The sequence below is a fragment of the Gymnoscopelus braueri genome (genome assembly GCF_963280865.1).
Source record: "Gymnoscopelus braueri genome assembly, chromosome: 12".
In the NCBI taxonomy this organism is placed as follows: domain Eukaryota; kingdom Metazoa; phylum Chordata; class Actinopteri; order Myctophiformes; family Myctophidae; genus Gymnoscopelus; species Gymnoscopelus braueri.
Window position 1 is genome coordinate 39,572,084 of NC_137614.1, and position 12,230 is coordinate 39,584,313.

Below are 12,230 nucleotides of genomic sequence, written 5' to 3' on the forward strand. Positions count from 1 at the left end.
AGTCCTGTGGCTGTTTATTGAATCGTTTTAAAAGTTGTTGTTCATAATAAGCACCTTTGCTGTTTAATAACCACCCCCTTTCTCTTTAGAGTTCAAAGGCTGCCACGCCCAACAGTCCACAGTTGGTGTACCAACAGAATGGTGAGGGTTTTAGCTCTGCATTCAGGCTGCAACTATCTTACCATTTATTTACATAGTGATTATTCTGTCAATTACTATTTTTTGTTTTGTTTTTACGATTTATTTTTATATCTCAAAGAATCAACATAAAATGTGATGGGTCTGATTTAACCTTTTAAGCCTTATTTTAGGCTTTGTTGTACAACTGTGTCAAAAAGTAATGAAAATAGCCAATCTGCAAGTTCACAATGCATAGCCTTTAGATTGGCTATTTTTGCTCATTTAGACATTTTTGGTCGCCTATAATGGCAAGAAGAAAGAAAAGGGGAAAATGCAAAAATCAAACTCGATTAGAATAAAAATAGATAATTTTTTAATCTATTAACTCTCTCAGTGCCAAGCTACGAGTTATCCCGAGTTTTTTCTGACACCTAATCGATTTAACTCTCTCAGTGCCAATGAAATAAAAAAACATGTTCATACTGTGCCAGCATTTTTTTTTAAATAAAACAAAATAATAATAAGTTGCCAACTACGAGTTATCCCGTTGCCAACTACGAGTTATCCCGAGTTTTTAAACTTTTTTTTTTTTTCTGGAAAATAATTTTCACAACCCAAGATATCGTGATCCGAAGATTTGCTGCTCCATTCACTTCTTGTTTAACTTATTATTATTATTTTGTTTTATTTTAAAAAAAAATGCTGGCACAGTATGAACATGTTTTTTTTATTTCATTGGCACTGAGAGAGTTAAATCGATTAGTTTGATTAACTGTTACACTCCTAGTTCGAAACTAGTTCGAAATTCGTTTAAAACTCAGTCAATGTCTGTGGTTTACCGCAGGTACAGTTTGAATTTGCATTCTTTTGGAGACCTATTGTTGTGGCAAAGTATTGGGATGGAAGAGGATTTGATAAATGAGGTGTCAGAAGGCGGAGCGATCTCCGTGTCCGATTGGTTGCCTCGTGACTGGGTTTGCACCCTTCCTGTCTCAGTTATTTTGCCCTACGGAGGATGTTATAGTTGTGTGTTTGAGGGTATTGTGTGTTTGTTGTCCTTGACAGTCCTCCACACTGGCAAGCGTTGGTTCATCATCTGCCCCGTGGCTGAGACGCCCACACCAGACCGAGAGAGCACCTCATCACATGTCTCTGCAGCCAATGGTACAGTATTCTGTGACTGAATGTATACACCGGTGGTTTGCAAACGTTTTGTTTCCCAAGACCAGTGGGCAAGTCAAAATCTCAAGCCACACCTTTATTCATTCATCAGCCTCTATAACTTGTGTTATAACTCTGTAAATGTTTTATATTTACTAATGCCAAATAAAAAGTTGAGCCACTTAATCCTATTTTACCCCCCCCCATCCCCCCCACACACACACAAAATAAATAAAGATTTCACCCACAATTTTCACCCACAATGGCAGGTTTTTTTATTGGAAAATGAGTGCGCACAAAGTAAAAATAAAAAATACCAACTTTTTGTATAATTATATACGGTAATATTGCATTAATAATGTGCTGTTGTCACAGAATCCCAAGGCACACCTGGACTTGTCTTATAGTAATTTGGGAACCACTGGCATAGACACATTTGTACAGGGTATGTTAATGTGTTCTACACATCAGCAGTCTCATGTGGCTAATGGACACAATTGTGACTCTTAATTTAGCTAATGGAGATTTGCGTGCCCTTCCCTTGGATTTGTTAATTACAGCAGACATGAATGTCTGTGTAGATGTTTTCAAGATATCAGACACAACCGTTATTTCACTACTGTACCCATCTGTTTTTTACAATATAATTATTATTATTTGCTGCTGTTGGATAGTTGATAGGATGTTGTAGGGCTGGGCAATTAATCGAAAATATTTTGAAATCGATATTTAGAACCAATAACGGCCGTAATATTTGCTTGTGTACTGTAGGTTAATCAAAAAATGAGAAGCAGAGTTCTTTGTTGATGATTTTGTTGTTGACACGAAAACATTCTAATATATATTTTTATAATCGGCTAAATTGATTAGTCTTAACCCTGTATTTATTATACTTCGTTGTACAATGGTGGCCTACAAAAATAGTGAAAATAGCTGATCTACAAGCGCATCAGTGTTGTAGAGCTTGAAGATCTGCCATTTTCACTATTCATTTTATAATCGTTCATAAATCGTAATCGAGGAAGAACTTTGAAATAATCGTGACATTGATTTGAAGTCATATCGCCCAGTCCTAGGATGTTGACAAGGGGTTCACATTCTCCTAGCAACAATAGGATGTCTATATGATTGGCCTGCAGATGCTGCTGAAGAAGCAGTGTGTGCATTAGTGTTGAGGTCAGTTACATAAGCATGCTGCTGCAGAGGCTCTCGGCCTATACCAACTTACCAAGTCCACTCCAACCGAACCTGATGGAAGAAGACAATTGATGCAACAATCCGTCACCCACAGGACTCTGTCCTCTTTAGGGCTGCAACTATTGAAGATTTTATTATTGAAGATTTTCTGATGTATTGTGTATATATACACTCACTGTATAATTGATTTTCTAAAAATGTTTATAATCGACTGAATGGATTGATAATCTGATTTAACACTTAAGCCCTATTCTATACTTTTTATTGTGGAACAACGGTGTCACACATTTTTATAGTAAAAATAGTGGACCCACAAGTAAGTTGTGAGCTTGTAGATCAGCTATTTTTGCAAAAATAAATAAAAAATAATAATCCACAAATTGATTATTTTATTCAAATCTGTTATCTTTTATAATCGATTAAATCAATTGGTTCAATAAACTGTTTAACCCCTTAGACCTCTTATTCACACAGCACTTTGTTTTCATTTTCTAATAAGCTCTGCTTTTTAACTTTCTCTTCTCTCTGTTTTTGTTGTAGCAGAGTGTGAGGCGTCAGCCCCATCCTTGGTCAGATCCGGCAGCGACGCGTCTGCCCGCTTGCCCTCCAGAGCCCCCGCAGCTCAGAACGCCGTACAACCTCAGGACCCCAATGTGGGTCGGGCGCACGTCCAGCAGCCTCAACCCTCCACTGCCACCGCCGGTGTAAGCCGCCACGACTCCCCTCGTGCGGACGAGCCTTGCATATCGGCCGTCTCCATGGTAGCGGATATCCCGTGCTGCGCCATTGTGCCGCCTGTGTCTCTGGATGTGAACGCAGGACATAAAGGGGCAACTGGTCACTCAAATCTAATGGCCAGTCCTACCGGCGAGCCGCCGCCATCGATGGCCTCCCATCAACCAGTGGTCCTGCAGCAACCCTATGCCACGCCCATGCAGCCTGGCACGGTCGCCTCCCAGCCCCAGAGCCCGGCTCACCAGGCCTCCCAGTCCCAGCAGCAGGCTAGTAGCGGGGGGCTGGGCGAGTCCGATAGTGACGTGCCTCGTCGGGTGGAGTTTGTGGACTGTGCCATTAAGACCTTGGATGAGAAGCTGAGAACATTGCTCTACCAGGAGCACACTCCCACCCAGCCTTCCGCCGCTGCCACGGACCCCCAGGGCTCCAGTGCAGAGGGCAAGGGGGAACTTCTGGTATGAATAAATCTATTTGTGTGTAGGGCTCAACATTTTTTACTTGGTTTGCACTGTGGATTAAAAAGTTAGAAGCACCAGAAAAATGTAGGGGCACCCACCAAAATTTAAGAAGCTATTACAAATTATGTCATTGATTTTTCATTGATGGAAACCACATTACAACTTACAATACAGTTTACCAGTAGGATAATATGGTGAAAGTAGCCTTTAAAACGCATGGTAGGCCACCGCTGGGGCTTTATGCAATATACTGGGGCCAGGATTTAAAATGAAGTCTCTTGGCTGTCTGTCCCTCTTCAATCCATTCTCTTTCGCTTTCGTTCACTCATTGTCCCATGTTGGTCGCACCACAGCAATCATTTGGACTTGCACAAATGCTCCCAATAATGTTTTGAGGTCGAGCAGTTAAAATTTCAGGTGCATTTGTGACCAATGCGGTCACAATTTAGAGCTCTTTGTGTGTGGGGGAGTTTTCAGACATTGATCAGTGCCCAAGTTTTTGGCAGTGTCTTTGAATCCATTCACTGCAGTTTAACGTTGACTTTACCATTGCCTGTAATCACTGATTTTTACCATTGCCTGTAATCATCAAGACTAATGCTGTGTTCGGGAGAACGGGGAGGGTAATTAAATTACTGCTGTCAACCAGATGTTTTATCATTATCTGCTCCTCTTTATCTGGCATGTGTGCCTTGCCTAAAAAAGACTCGGGGACTGACAGTGCTGAGGCCAGGACATGATAATGGGTTAGCACACAATCTGATTTACACATGGGAACATTCTGACCCTTGTTTGTCTCTTTTCTTTTTTAGCCTCAGATTCTTGAACGCACAGATAGTGTGGGTGGCTCTGCAGTGGCAGGTGAGTGACAAGAGCTGGTCTTACATTAATCACACTTTGACAAGTGATTCCGATGTTTGTATCACAATACTAATAGTTTTGTTTTCTCCCCCCCTGCCTCAAGTGTCTAACGGGTTAGTGAACAGGAAAGATGTGGTCACCGGTTCATACAGCTTCAAAGACCGCTTCCAAGTAAGACTACTTACTACTCTGATAACTCCACATAGGCACATCTGTTCCCCAGAAACTATATTTTGACCAAGTCCTGACTTCTCATTGTCTATCCTGTACATTGTCCAAAGATTTAATTATTTGCTGAAGCTAGATCATGTTATAATTTACCACTTTCAACCAGTTGTCCCTATTTTGGGCATGACATTTTTCAAAACAATCTTCATAAATTGAACAATTCTCAAACACTAGAGATTCGGGCCGCTACACGGCCCTCACACCTACGTCGCACCGCCGATCCAACTGATATGCCTATATATGGAGATCCCTGCATCTGTCAGTCCTTGTCCCTTTTATGCCCATATATGGAGATCTCTGTATCTGTTAGTCCTTGTCCCTTTTATGCCCATATACGGAGATCTCTGTATCTGTCAGTCCTTGTCCCTTTTGTATATGCCCATATATGGGAATGCCTTTTGTGCCCATATATGGAGCTGAATGATTTGTTTGTTGATGCCATGAGGACACATTGAGGTTATACAACTATATTAGCACTTTGAGATTTACTCAAATGTAAAGAGCATTATAAATAAAATCCATTATTATTATTTGGGGCGTAACTGCATTGGGAACTCCTTATATGATTATGGCTGAGTCATGGTGACATGAGTGTGACGTCAGAGGTCCGTCCGCCCGCCGGTCCTCTTTATGCCAATACACAGTCTTCTCCATCTCCCCAGATTGTCCCAACTCCTCCGGATGTTATCTGGCGCTTGGAGAAAACCCGGAAGAGCTGCAGCTCCTGTAGCTCCCAGGCGCCCTCCAGTGGCTCTGGAGGGTTTCACGCCCACACGCAGGGCTCGAGCAGACGAGAGCAGGGGTGTGTGGCCGTGGGCAGGTTCTCTGTGACGGCCGCCGACGAGGAGGGGGACGCGGAGACGCCCCGACCTCATTGCAGTAATCGTTACTCCGCCCCTCCCGATTTCTACCGTGCCACCAGTCCAGACATCACCCCCACCCACATCCCCCGCGCTCACACCATCGACGCCCCCACCCATCGGCCTCGCCTGTTCCGCCTCTGCTCTGACTCGGCAGAGGACGAAGACAGCAGCGCCTTTGCCCCGCCTTCCCCCCACGTCCCTCCCCCTGCCCACTCCCTCTCCGAGCATAGCGGAAGTGACCTCATGAAGAGGGCGGTGGCCTTCTTCCGCCGCTCGGGCCGCAGCGGCAGCACGCAGAGATCCGATTCGCCGAGTCGTCAGGCCGTGGCGATGAATGGCCATGCCACCTCACCTCCCGGGGGAGCGAACGGCTATGTCAGCAGCGACAACGACTCTGAGTTCGAGGATACCGACATGAAGAAGGAGTTGCAGAGGCTGAGAGAAAAGTAAGACACACAGATGCATGTGCACTGGATGCCCATGAGTGCACATAGTTGTTAAAAGCTTACTGTCAGTATAAATACCCCAGAAAGCTCACACTTAACACAAGCTTACACACTTGATTGTGCACCATGTCGCGCACCAAAAATAACCGATCTACAAGCTCACAACGAGTTGCATCACAACGCATTGTGAGCTTGTATATCAGCTGTTTTCGGTGTGCGACACCGACGCACAGCTAAGTATAAATCAGACTATAGGGCACTAGTTGATGTGCTCATAAAACAGTGCAGAGCTTTAATAGGCAGTCAATGACCTTTCTCGAATCCGTCAAGGCAATAGCTTTGACAACCAACAGAGGAATGGGGTACAGTCTTTATTAGTGCCTGTCTTTTTTTCCCTGTAATTTTTCATCAGGCACATGAAGGAGATCTCTGAGCTGCAGTTGTACCAGCGGGGCGAGATCGAGGGCCTGTACAAGGACCTTGGTAAAACTCTGCCCCCCAGTGTTGGTCTGCTGCACGCTGCACCCCCCAGCGGCCGCAGACGCAGGGCAAGCAAGAACAAGCTGAAAACTGGCAAGCTGCTCAACCCCACAGTGCAGCAGCTCAGAAACAATATCAACAGCACCGCTGGTGAGAAGAAAGGTGTGTGTGTGTTAATTTCTGAACTTTTATGATTCTTTCAGGAACTGCGTTATGAGAAACAGATTTTTATTAATATATGATTAATTCATGTCGGTACATAAAAATACTTAGAATTCAGTAATTTGAAAGAATTAACTGATCTACTCTGTATTAGTGGAGTTACGCAGTATAGCTTCAAGTTTCAACTTCTCAGCACATATTTTCAATACGTACCATATTTCATTCAATACTATTTAGGCCAAAGATTAAACGATTCTATTCGATTCTAACAATGCAATAGAATCGCCACTTTTAAGATCATAACAGTGTAGCGATGCATTTTTACACCCCTAGTGCCCACACATTTGTGCCAAATAATATGGTAATGTCACAGTGGAACGGTGTTAAGGCAACCATTTTGACTTGCATCCTCTTCATGTCTGTCACCACCAAGGTGAGAGTGCCAGTGACTCCAGTTCTCCGGCCAAAAGTTCTGTTGTGTCGGACAGCTCTGCACGCTCCAGCGGCGGCAGCAGCAGCTCCAGCACCCGGCCCGACGTTAGCGCACCAGAGATGGTCCACACGCAGCAGCCCTGCTCCCTCAAGGGCTCCGTCTCCTCAGACAACATCTATGCTGGGCTACACGGTGACAGCATGGCCTCCCAAGGACGCCCTAGCCAAGGTATTTTAGACACTTAAACCCTCTATTCTTAGTAAAAAACGGACCTGAGTTGCACCTGTACAGTGCACTCTTTTTTTTCCCCACTCTATACCAAATCTCTTCGCCAAAAATGGCCGATCTACAAGAGATCGGCTAGATCGGCTATTTTTGTCAAACATTCCCCCCAGGATAGGCAAGTGCATATACGTGTACACACACACCAAAATATGCACACAGCTTGCAGATGGAGCATGGTGTTCAGATAGGTTGTGTAGACACATCATTGTGCCAAAGATGAAGTTAAGGAGCATGAGTTGTCATGAGCAGGTTTGCACCTTAAAGGATTGTAGTCCTTTTTAGCCGATTTTTCTTCACACTTGGACTGAACAACCCTGTATCTAAATATTTATATCCGTTCTGAAACTTTCTTTAACAGCCTTGAGCTACTAACTCTGGATGTTTCTGGAATGTAACGTTTTGGTTAATATTTTACACCCATCAACACACTCTTTTTTCTGTGTGGAATTTTACAGTGGGATTGGTAGCATCCGTCGGATTGAGGAAAGAAGCAGAGGTTGAAAGGTCGCCGGTTGAAATCCTGGGCGACCTGACAGCTGGGCTCCCCTTAATAATCTGAGTCAAATTTGACACATAAAGAATTAGGGGTGCGCCGATACCACTTTTTCATGAGCGAGTATGAATATGTTCATAGTTCATACTCATACTTTGTATTTCAATAAAGTTAATAATATTAATGTTTAGGAATGTATTCTGAGCAGGATTTGCCCTTAAAGTAGCATCAACGTATCCTAAAGTTATATTACTTGTGGCCTAGCGGTTGCTTAACTCCCTCTGGGTTATGGGATCTAGAGAGCCGACACATCCCTCCGGGTTATGGGAACAATGCCGCTTATGGTTTTTACACTTAGTTTTACAGTAGATGGACTGTAAGACCTTTCTTGACCCCACAGGGGAAATTCAGCTGTCATGCAGTTATGAAACACAAGATCGATACAGAAACGTTACTAGGAGTAAAAAATACATTAAAATAATAAACAATAAAATAATATCGTATACATGTAGTAGCACACAGCGATTAGGAATAATCCCTGGCGACTAGTGGCAAGATACTACACAATGCACCTTCAAAATTCTCCATAATTGGCAACAGTTTGGAGACAAAGAAATGGAAAAAGAGAAAAGAAGTGGGTATACTGTATGTGAGTGGACGGGTGCTTCAATGATGTTGTATACAAATATTTTAGCCTGGTATCTCTAGTGTGCAGCTCTTTGGCCCCATATGGAGCCCCTGTAAAGGAGTGATGACATTAGTACATACAGTAGTGTTTACTGACACCAGACAATATGACAATCTTATTTCTCAGTATCCTTTGCTGGTGCTTTTAACCACTTTCAACCTGGCTTTCCTATTTTGAATTTTCAAAAATGTTCAATTTGATTTTCAGAAATAGCTAAAATAGCACATCGCCAAGCTCACAATGCATCATGTGAGCTTGTAGATCTGCCATTTTCGTTGTAAAGGGCTTAAGTGGTTAAATGGTGGAGGTTTCTCATGCTTGTCTCTGTGCACTTTTACAGAAGTGTCTCTTGTTTTCTTCTCTTCTTCCCTCTTATATTCATTTTTTTACAGGCTGGACGGTTTACCACCAAACGTCAGAGAGAGTGACCTATAAATCTAGCAAACCGCGCACTAGATTCCTCAGTGGACCCGTGTCACTGTCCATCTGTTTGTATTTGTTCCTTTCTATTTTCTCTCCCCACACTCATTCTCCATCTTTATCGCTTCTATTTCACCTTCTCTATTTGACGTAGTGGATCTTCTTCCTCGCCCTCCTCCTCACCGACCACTGTCCAGGACACAAACATAATGTCATAGATTTCTGACCCCCTTCCCCATGGGTCTGACGTTCCTCCATACAAACGCTTCGAGCACTGCTTTCTGGCTTTAGCAAGCAGATCCCCAACATGCATGGGGTTAAAGCTAGTCTTCTCCAAACATGGACAGGTGATGCCTGAGGTCAGATCTCAGCCCAGAGTGTGTGCTGCGTGTGTGCGCGTGCACATGAGTGAAAGAGAGCGTGAATAAATCTTTTTACCCTTATTTTTTTGTATGCATTGTTTTCATCCACAGTTTATTTTCATTTTATGGCGCCTCCCCAGTTAAAGCATTTAAATACGAGCTGAAATGAAAAATACGTTTTCCCCCCTTTTAGAGCATATCTGCAATCATAATGGAGACATACAGTAGTTAACAATAGATGGCAAAGACATTGAAACAAATTCAATTATTATCTTCTAATCTTATTTACTTCCTGTCATACAAAAATGTTATGCGTGCAATACATTAGCATGTACTAGCCAATTTGAACCAATAATATGTTATGCACCTCTCAATCACTCTTCCACATGGAGATATGATCATGGAGGTATGAAAGAATTGGAGATGGCGTCCAAGCATGGCCGCTCATTCAATTACACGTGTTCACCCAGCCATGACTATGATTCATTATGCTAGACGCTAGAGCACACTACTTGTTGTGCTACTATGTTGAATATCAGCAAACATGGCTGTCGCACGTTACAAATTATCTCCTTTTTAAAGTTAAACGGTACACTCAAATATGTTTATGAAAACATTTGAGGTGCGAAATGCAGTACAGAAACTTTGTTCAGCACTGCCTCGTTTCTTTCTTTCTTTTTTTGTTTGTGGACCGACGTGACATCAAGGCGGCTCATGGTATTCGCCAATGCTCAAAATCATTCCTCATAGCCGGTTAACAGATACTCATCAGCACTCTGATGGAGGTTAAAATCTCCAGTGGTTCAACCCCGCCCCATCGCTGCGTTTGGCTGAGACGCACCCCGCCACAGTTTCACTAGGAAATGCATCCAATTAAATTAAACTCTCAAAATATCATTTCATTTCATCTTTATTGCCCCAGTGTGTGGTCTTGTGTATGTACAGTATACTTATACAGAGACTGCCCACCCCCACCACCACCTTCCCACTAAGCCAGGGGCCGTTTGCTGTGCTAGGAGAACTCTGTCCCTCATGTTTGGACTGGGGAAGACGTGCATGGTTGCAGGCGCCAGGCAGGGCACTGATGGAGACTTACTCCACCGTATAAAGGGCTGTATCATTAAATATTTCTACTTTGTTCTCCTTCCAACCCCACCCCACCTCTGTTACTTGCATGTTCATGGGAAGTGCTGACTCTGCTGTGTGCTCCTTTGTTTTGGATTTTCCGGTTCCTTATTTTGTAATTTACAGGCATTCTCATGTTGACCAATGCTGTGATCTCTGTCTGGATCAAAGCTGCAATGAACCTGCCTTGCTAAATTATTCTCCTGTCTGCTAATTTGCCTCTATATGGCCATGCAGGAGTTATTAATCCACATTGCTGTAGAAAACTAACAAATGAGTAATTTTAGGCCTTTGTTTTACATTATTGTGAAAATCTGCAATAGGACACGGTCACTTTAGGATTAGTGAATATAGTTGAGCCATCTTCCTGGATGACTGGCTTCAGTTAATTGCAAACCAGTCTCTTTTCAAACCAAATTTTTAACCCAGCAAGGGTTCAGGGTTCCATTTCTGTTTCAGGCCTTCCTTTCCCTATTTATGACCCTTTTGGAATGACCTCACATGTTAAAGAACACGTAGACTCTTGTTCCCATTTTATTCTGTGATTTCAAACCCCACACCTCTCCTCCTTTCCCCACTCTCTCTTCCTCTCTCTTTCTATGTCCCTGATTGATTTGATAGCTGTGTGTGGCTTTGAGGCAGCTTGTCGTCAGGCCAGTTTGTACAGTGGTGTACAGTGTGTCCTGGTCTAACTGTTTCTGTCTTGTGCTGTTCTACCTTTTCATAGGGTCCACTCTGAAACGACTATGTCTAGGCAAAGATCGCAGTAGTAGTAACTATCTCATTCATTTTCTATCTCTCTGTCTATTTTTGTTCCATTTTATGTTTGCATGGGCACATAATTTGTTGTTGATGTGTTCCTTTGGCACTTAAAATGTGGCCGGTTCTGTTGGGAAATCGGATGCAATGAAAATGTGACACTATGCCTTCATTTACTTTTGCATCCTATAATGCATGGCAGTATGCCTACATGTCTGGATGTTGTGTTTGCCTGCATATCTATGTTTCCATTTTTCTGTTTTAATTTGTGAAGGTAAACCAAGCTGTAATCCTTTGGCTGCTCAGCATGGTTAACTACAGGAAAATATGTTTAATCAAATTTGGTTCACTAAATGTACTTGAGAACTGGCTAGAATGGATTTTATAGTTGACAATAAAGCCGTTGGCTGTGCCGGTTCGTTGTTGTAATGGTGCCTTACATTCTGTGGCCTCACAGCAGCCAACTGATTCGCTGGGAATTGTTCAAACTGGGCAGACTTTCCAACTGGGTAGAGTGTAAATTGCTTTCTGTCTTTCCAGGGTCTGCTCATGGCACCGCGACGGCTCCGACAGCCCCCAATCAGACGCAAGCACCACCTGCTATGGCTGCACCTTTACCATCTCCTCAGCCAATCGTAGGGCTAGCGCAGGTCCAGACGAACAACAGCAACAACAAGAAGGGCACCTTCACAGATGACCTTCACAAACTGGTGGATGACTGGACAAAGGAAACTCTGGCGGCATCCCAGCAACCTCGACCGTCCCTGAACCAGATCAAACAGCAGAGACGCTGGCAGGATCTGGAAGGCAAAGCGCCACCCATGGGCGCAGCCACACATGAGGTATCTGGCATGGGAACAGTGAGAGAAAACACATGAATTGTTCTTGAAACGGCACTGTGATTATTTTAACCACATTAGACGTCCTTTTTTGCGCAAATCGTCTAAACTTCTT

General features: G+C 43.3%; 1 protein-coding gene across 4 annotated transcripts in view; it reads left to right on the forward strand.

Moving 5' to 3' along the window:
- Window positions 1–12,230, forward strand: part of LOC308097263 (serine/threonine-protein kinase WNK2) — a 53,791-nt gene that overhangs the window by 38,778 nt on the left and 2,783 nt on the right. For 2 of the 4 annotated variants that reach the window (XM_080444937.1, XM_080444940.1), the window contains 10 exons: window positions 90–141; window positions 1,186–1,284; window positions 3,019–3,668; window positions 4,484–4,532; window positions 4,636–4,703; window positions 5,423–6,069; window positions 6,482–6,711; window positions 7,145–7,372; window positions 11,245–11,289; window positions 11,817–12,118. In XM_080444937.1, coding sequence (XP_080301063.1) covers window positions 90–141; window positions 1,186–1,284; window positions 3,019–3,668; window positions 4,484–4,532; window positions 4,636–4,703; window positions 5,423–6,069; window positions 6,482–6,711; window positions 7,145–7,372; window positions 11,245–11,289; window positions 11,817–12,118 — 2,370 coding nt within the window. Of the gene's footprint in view, window positions 1–89; window positions 142–1,185; window positions 1,285–3,018; window positions 3,669–4,483; window positions 4,533–4,635; window positions 4,704–5,422; window positions 6,070–6,481; window positions 6,712–7,144; window positions 7,373–9,002; window positions 11,381–11,816; window positions 12,119–12,230 lie in introns of those variants that run through there. The other 2 variants (XM_080444938.1, XM_080444939.1) reach the window with 2 other exon arrangements.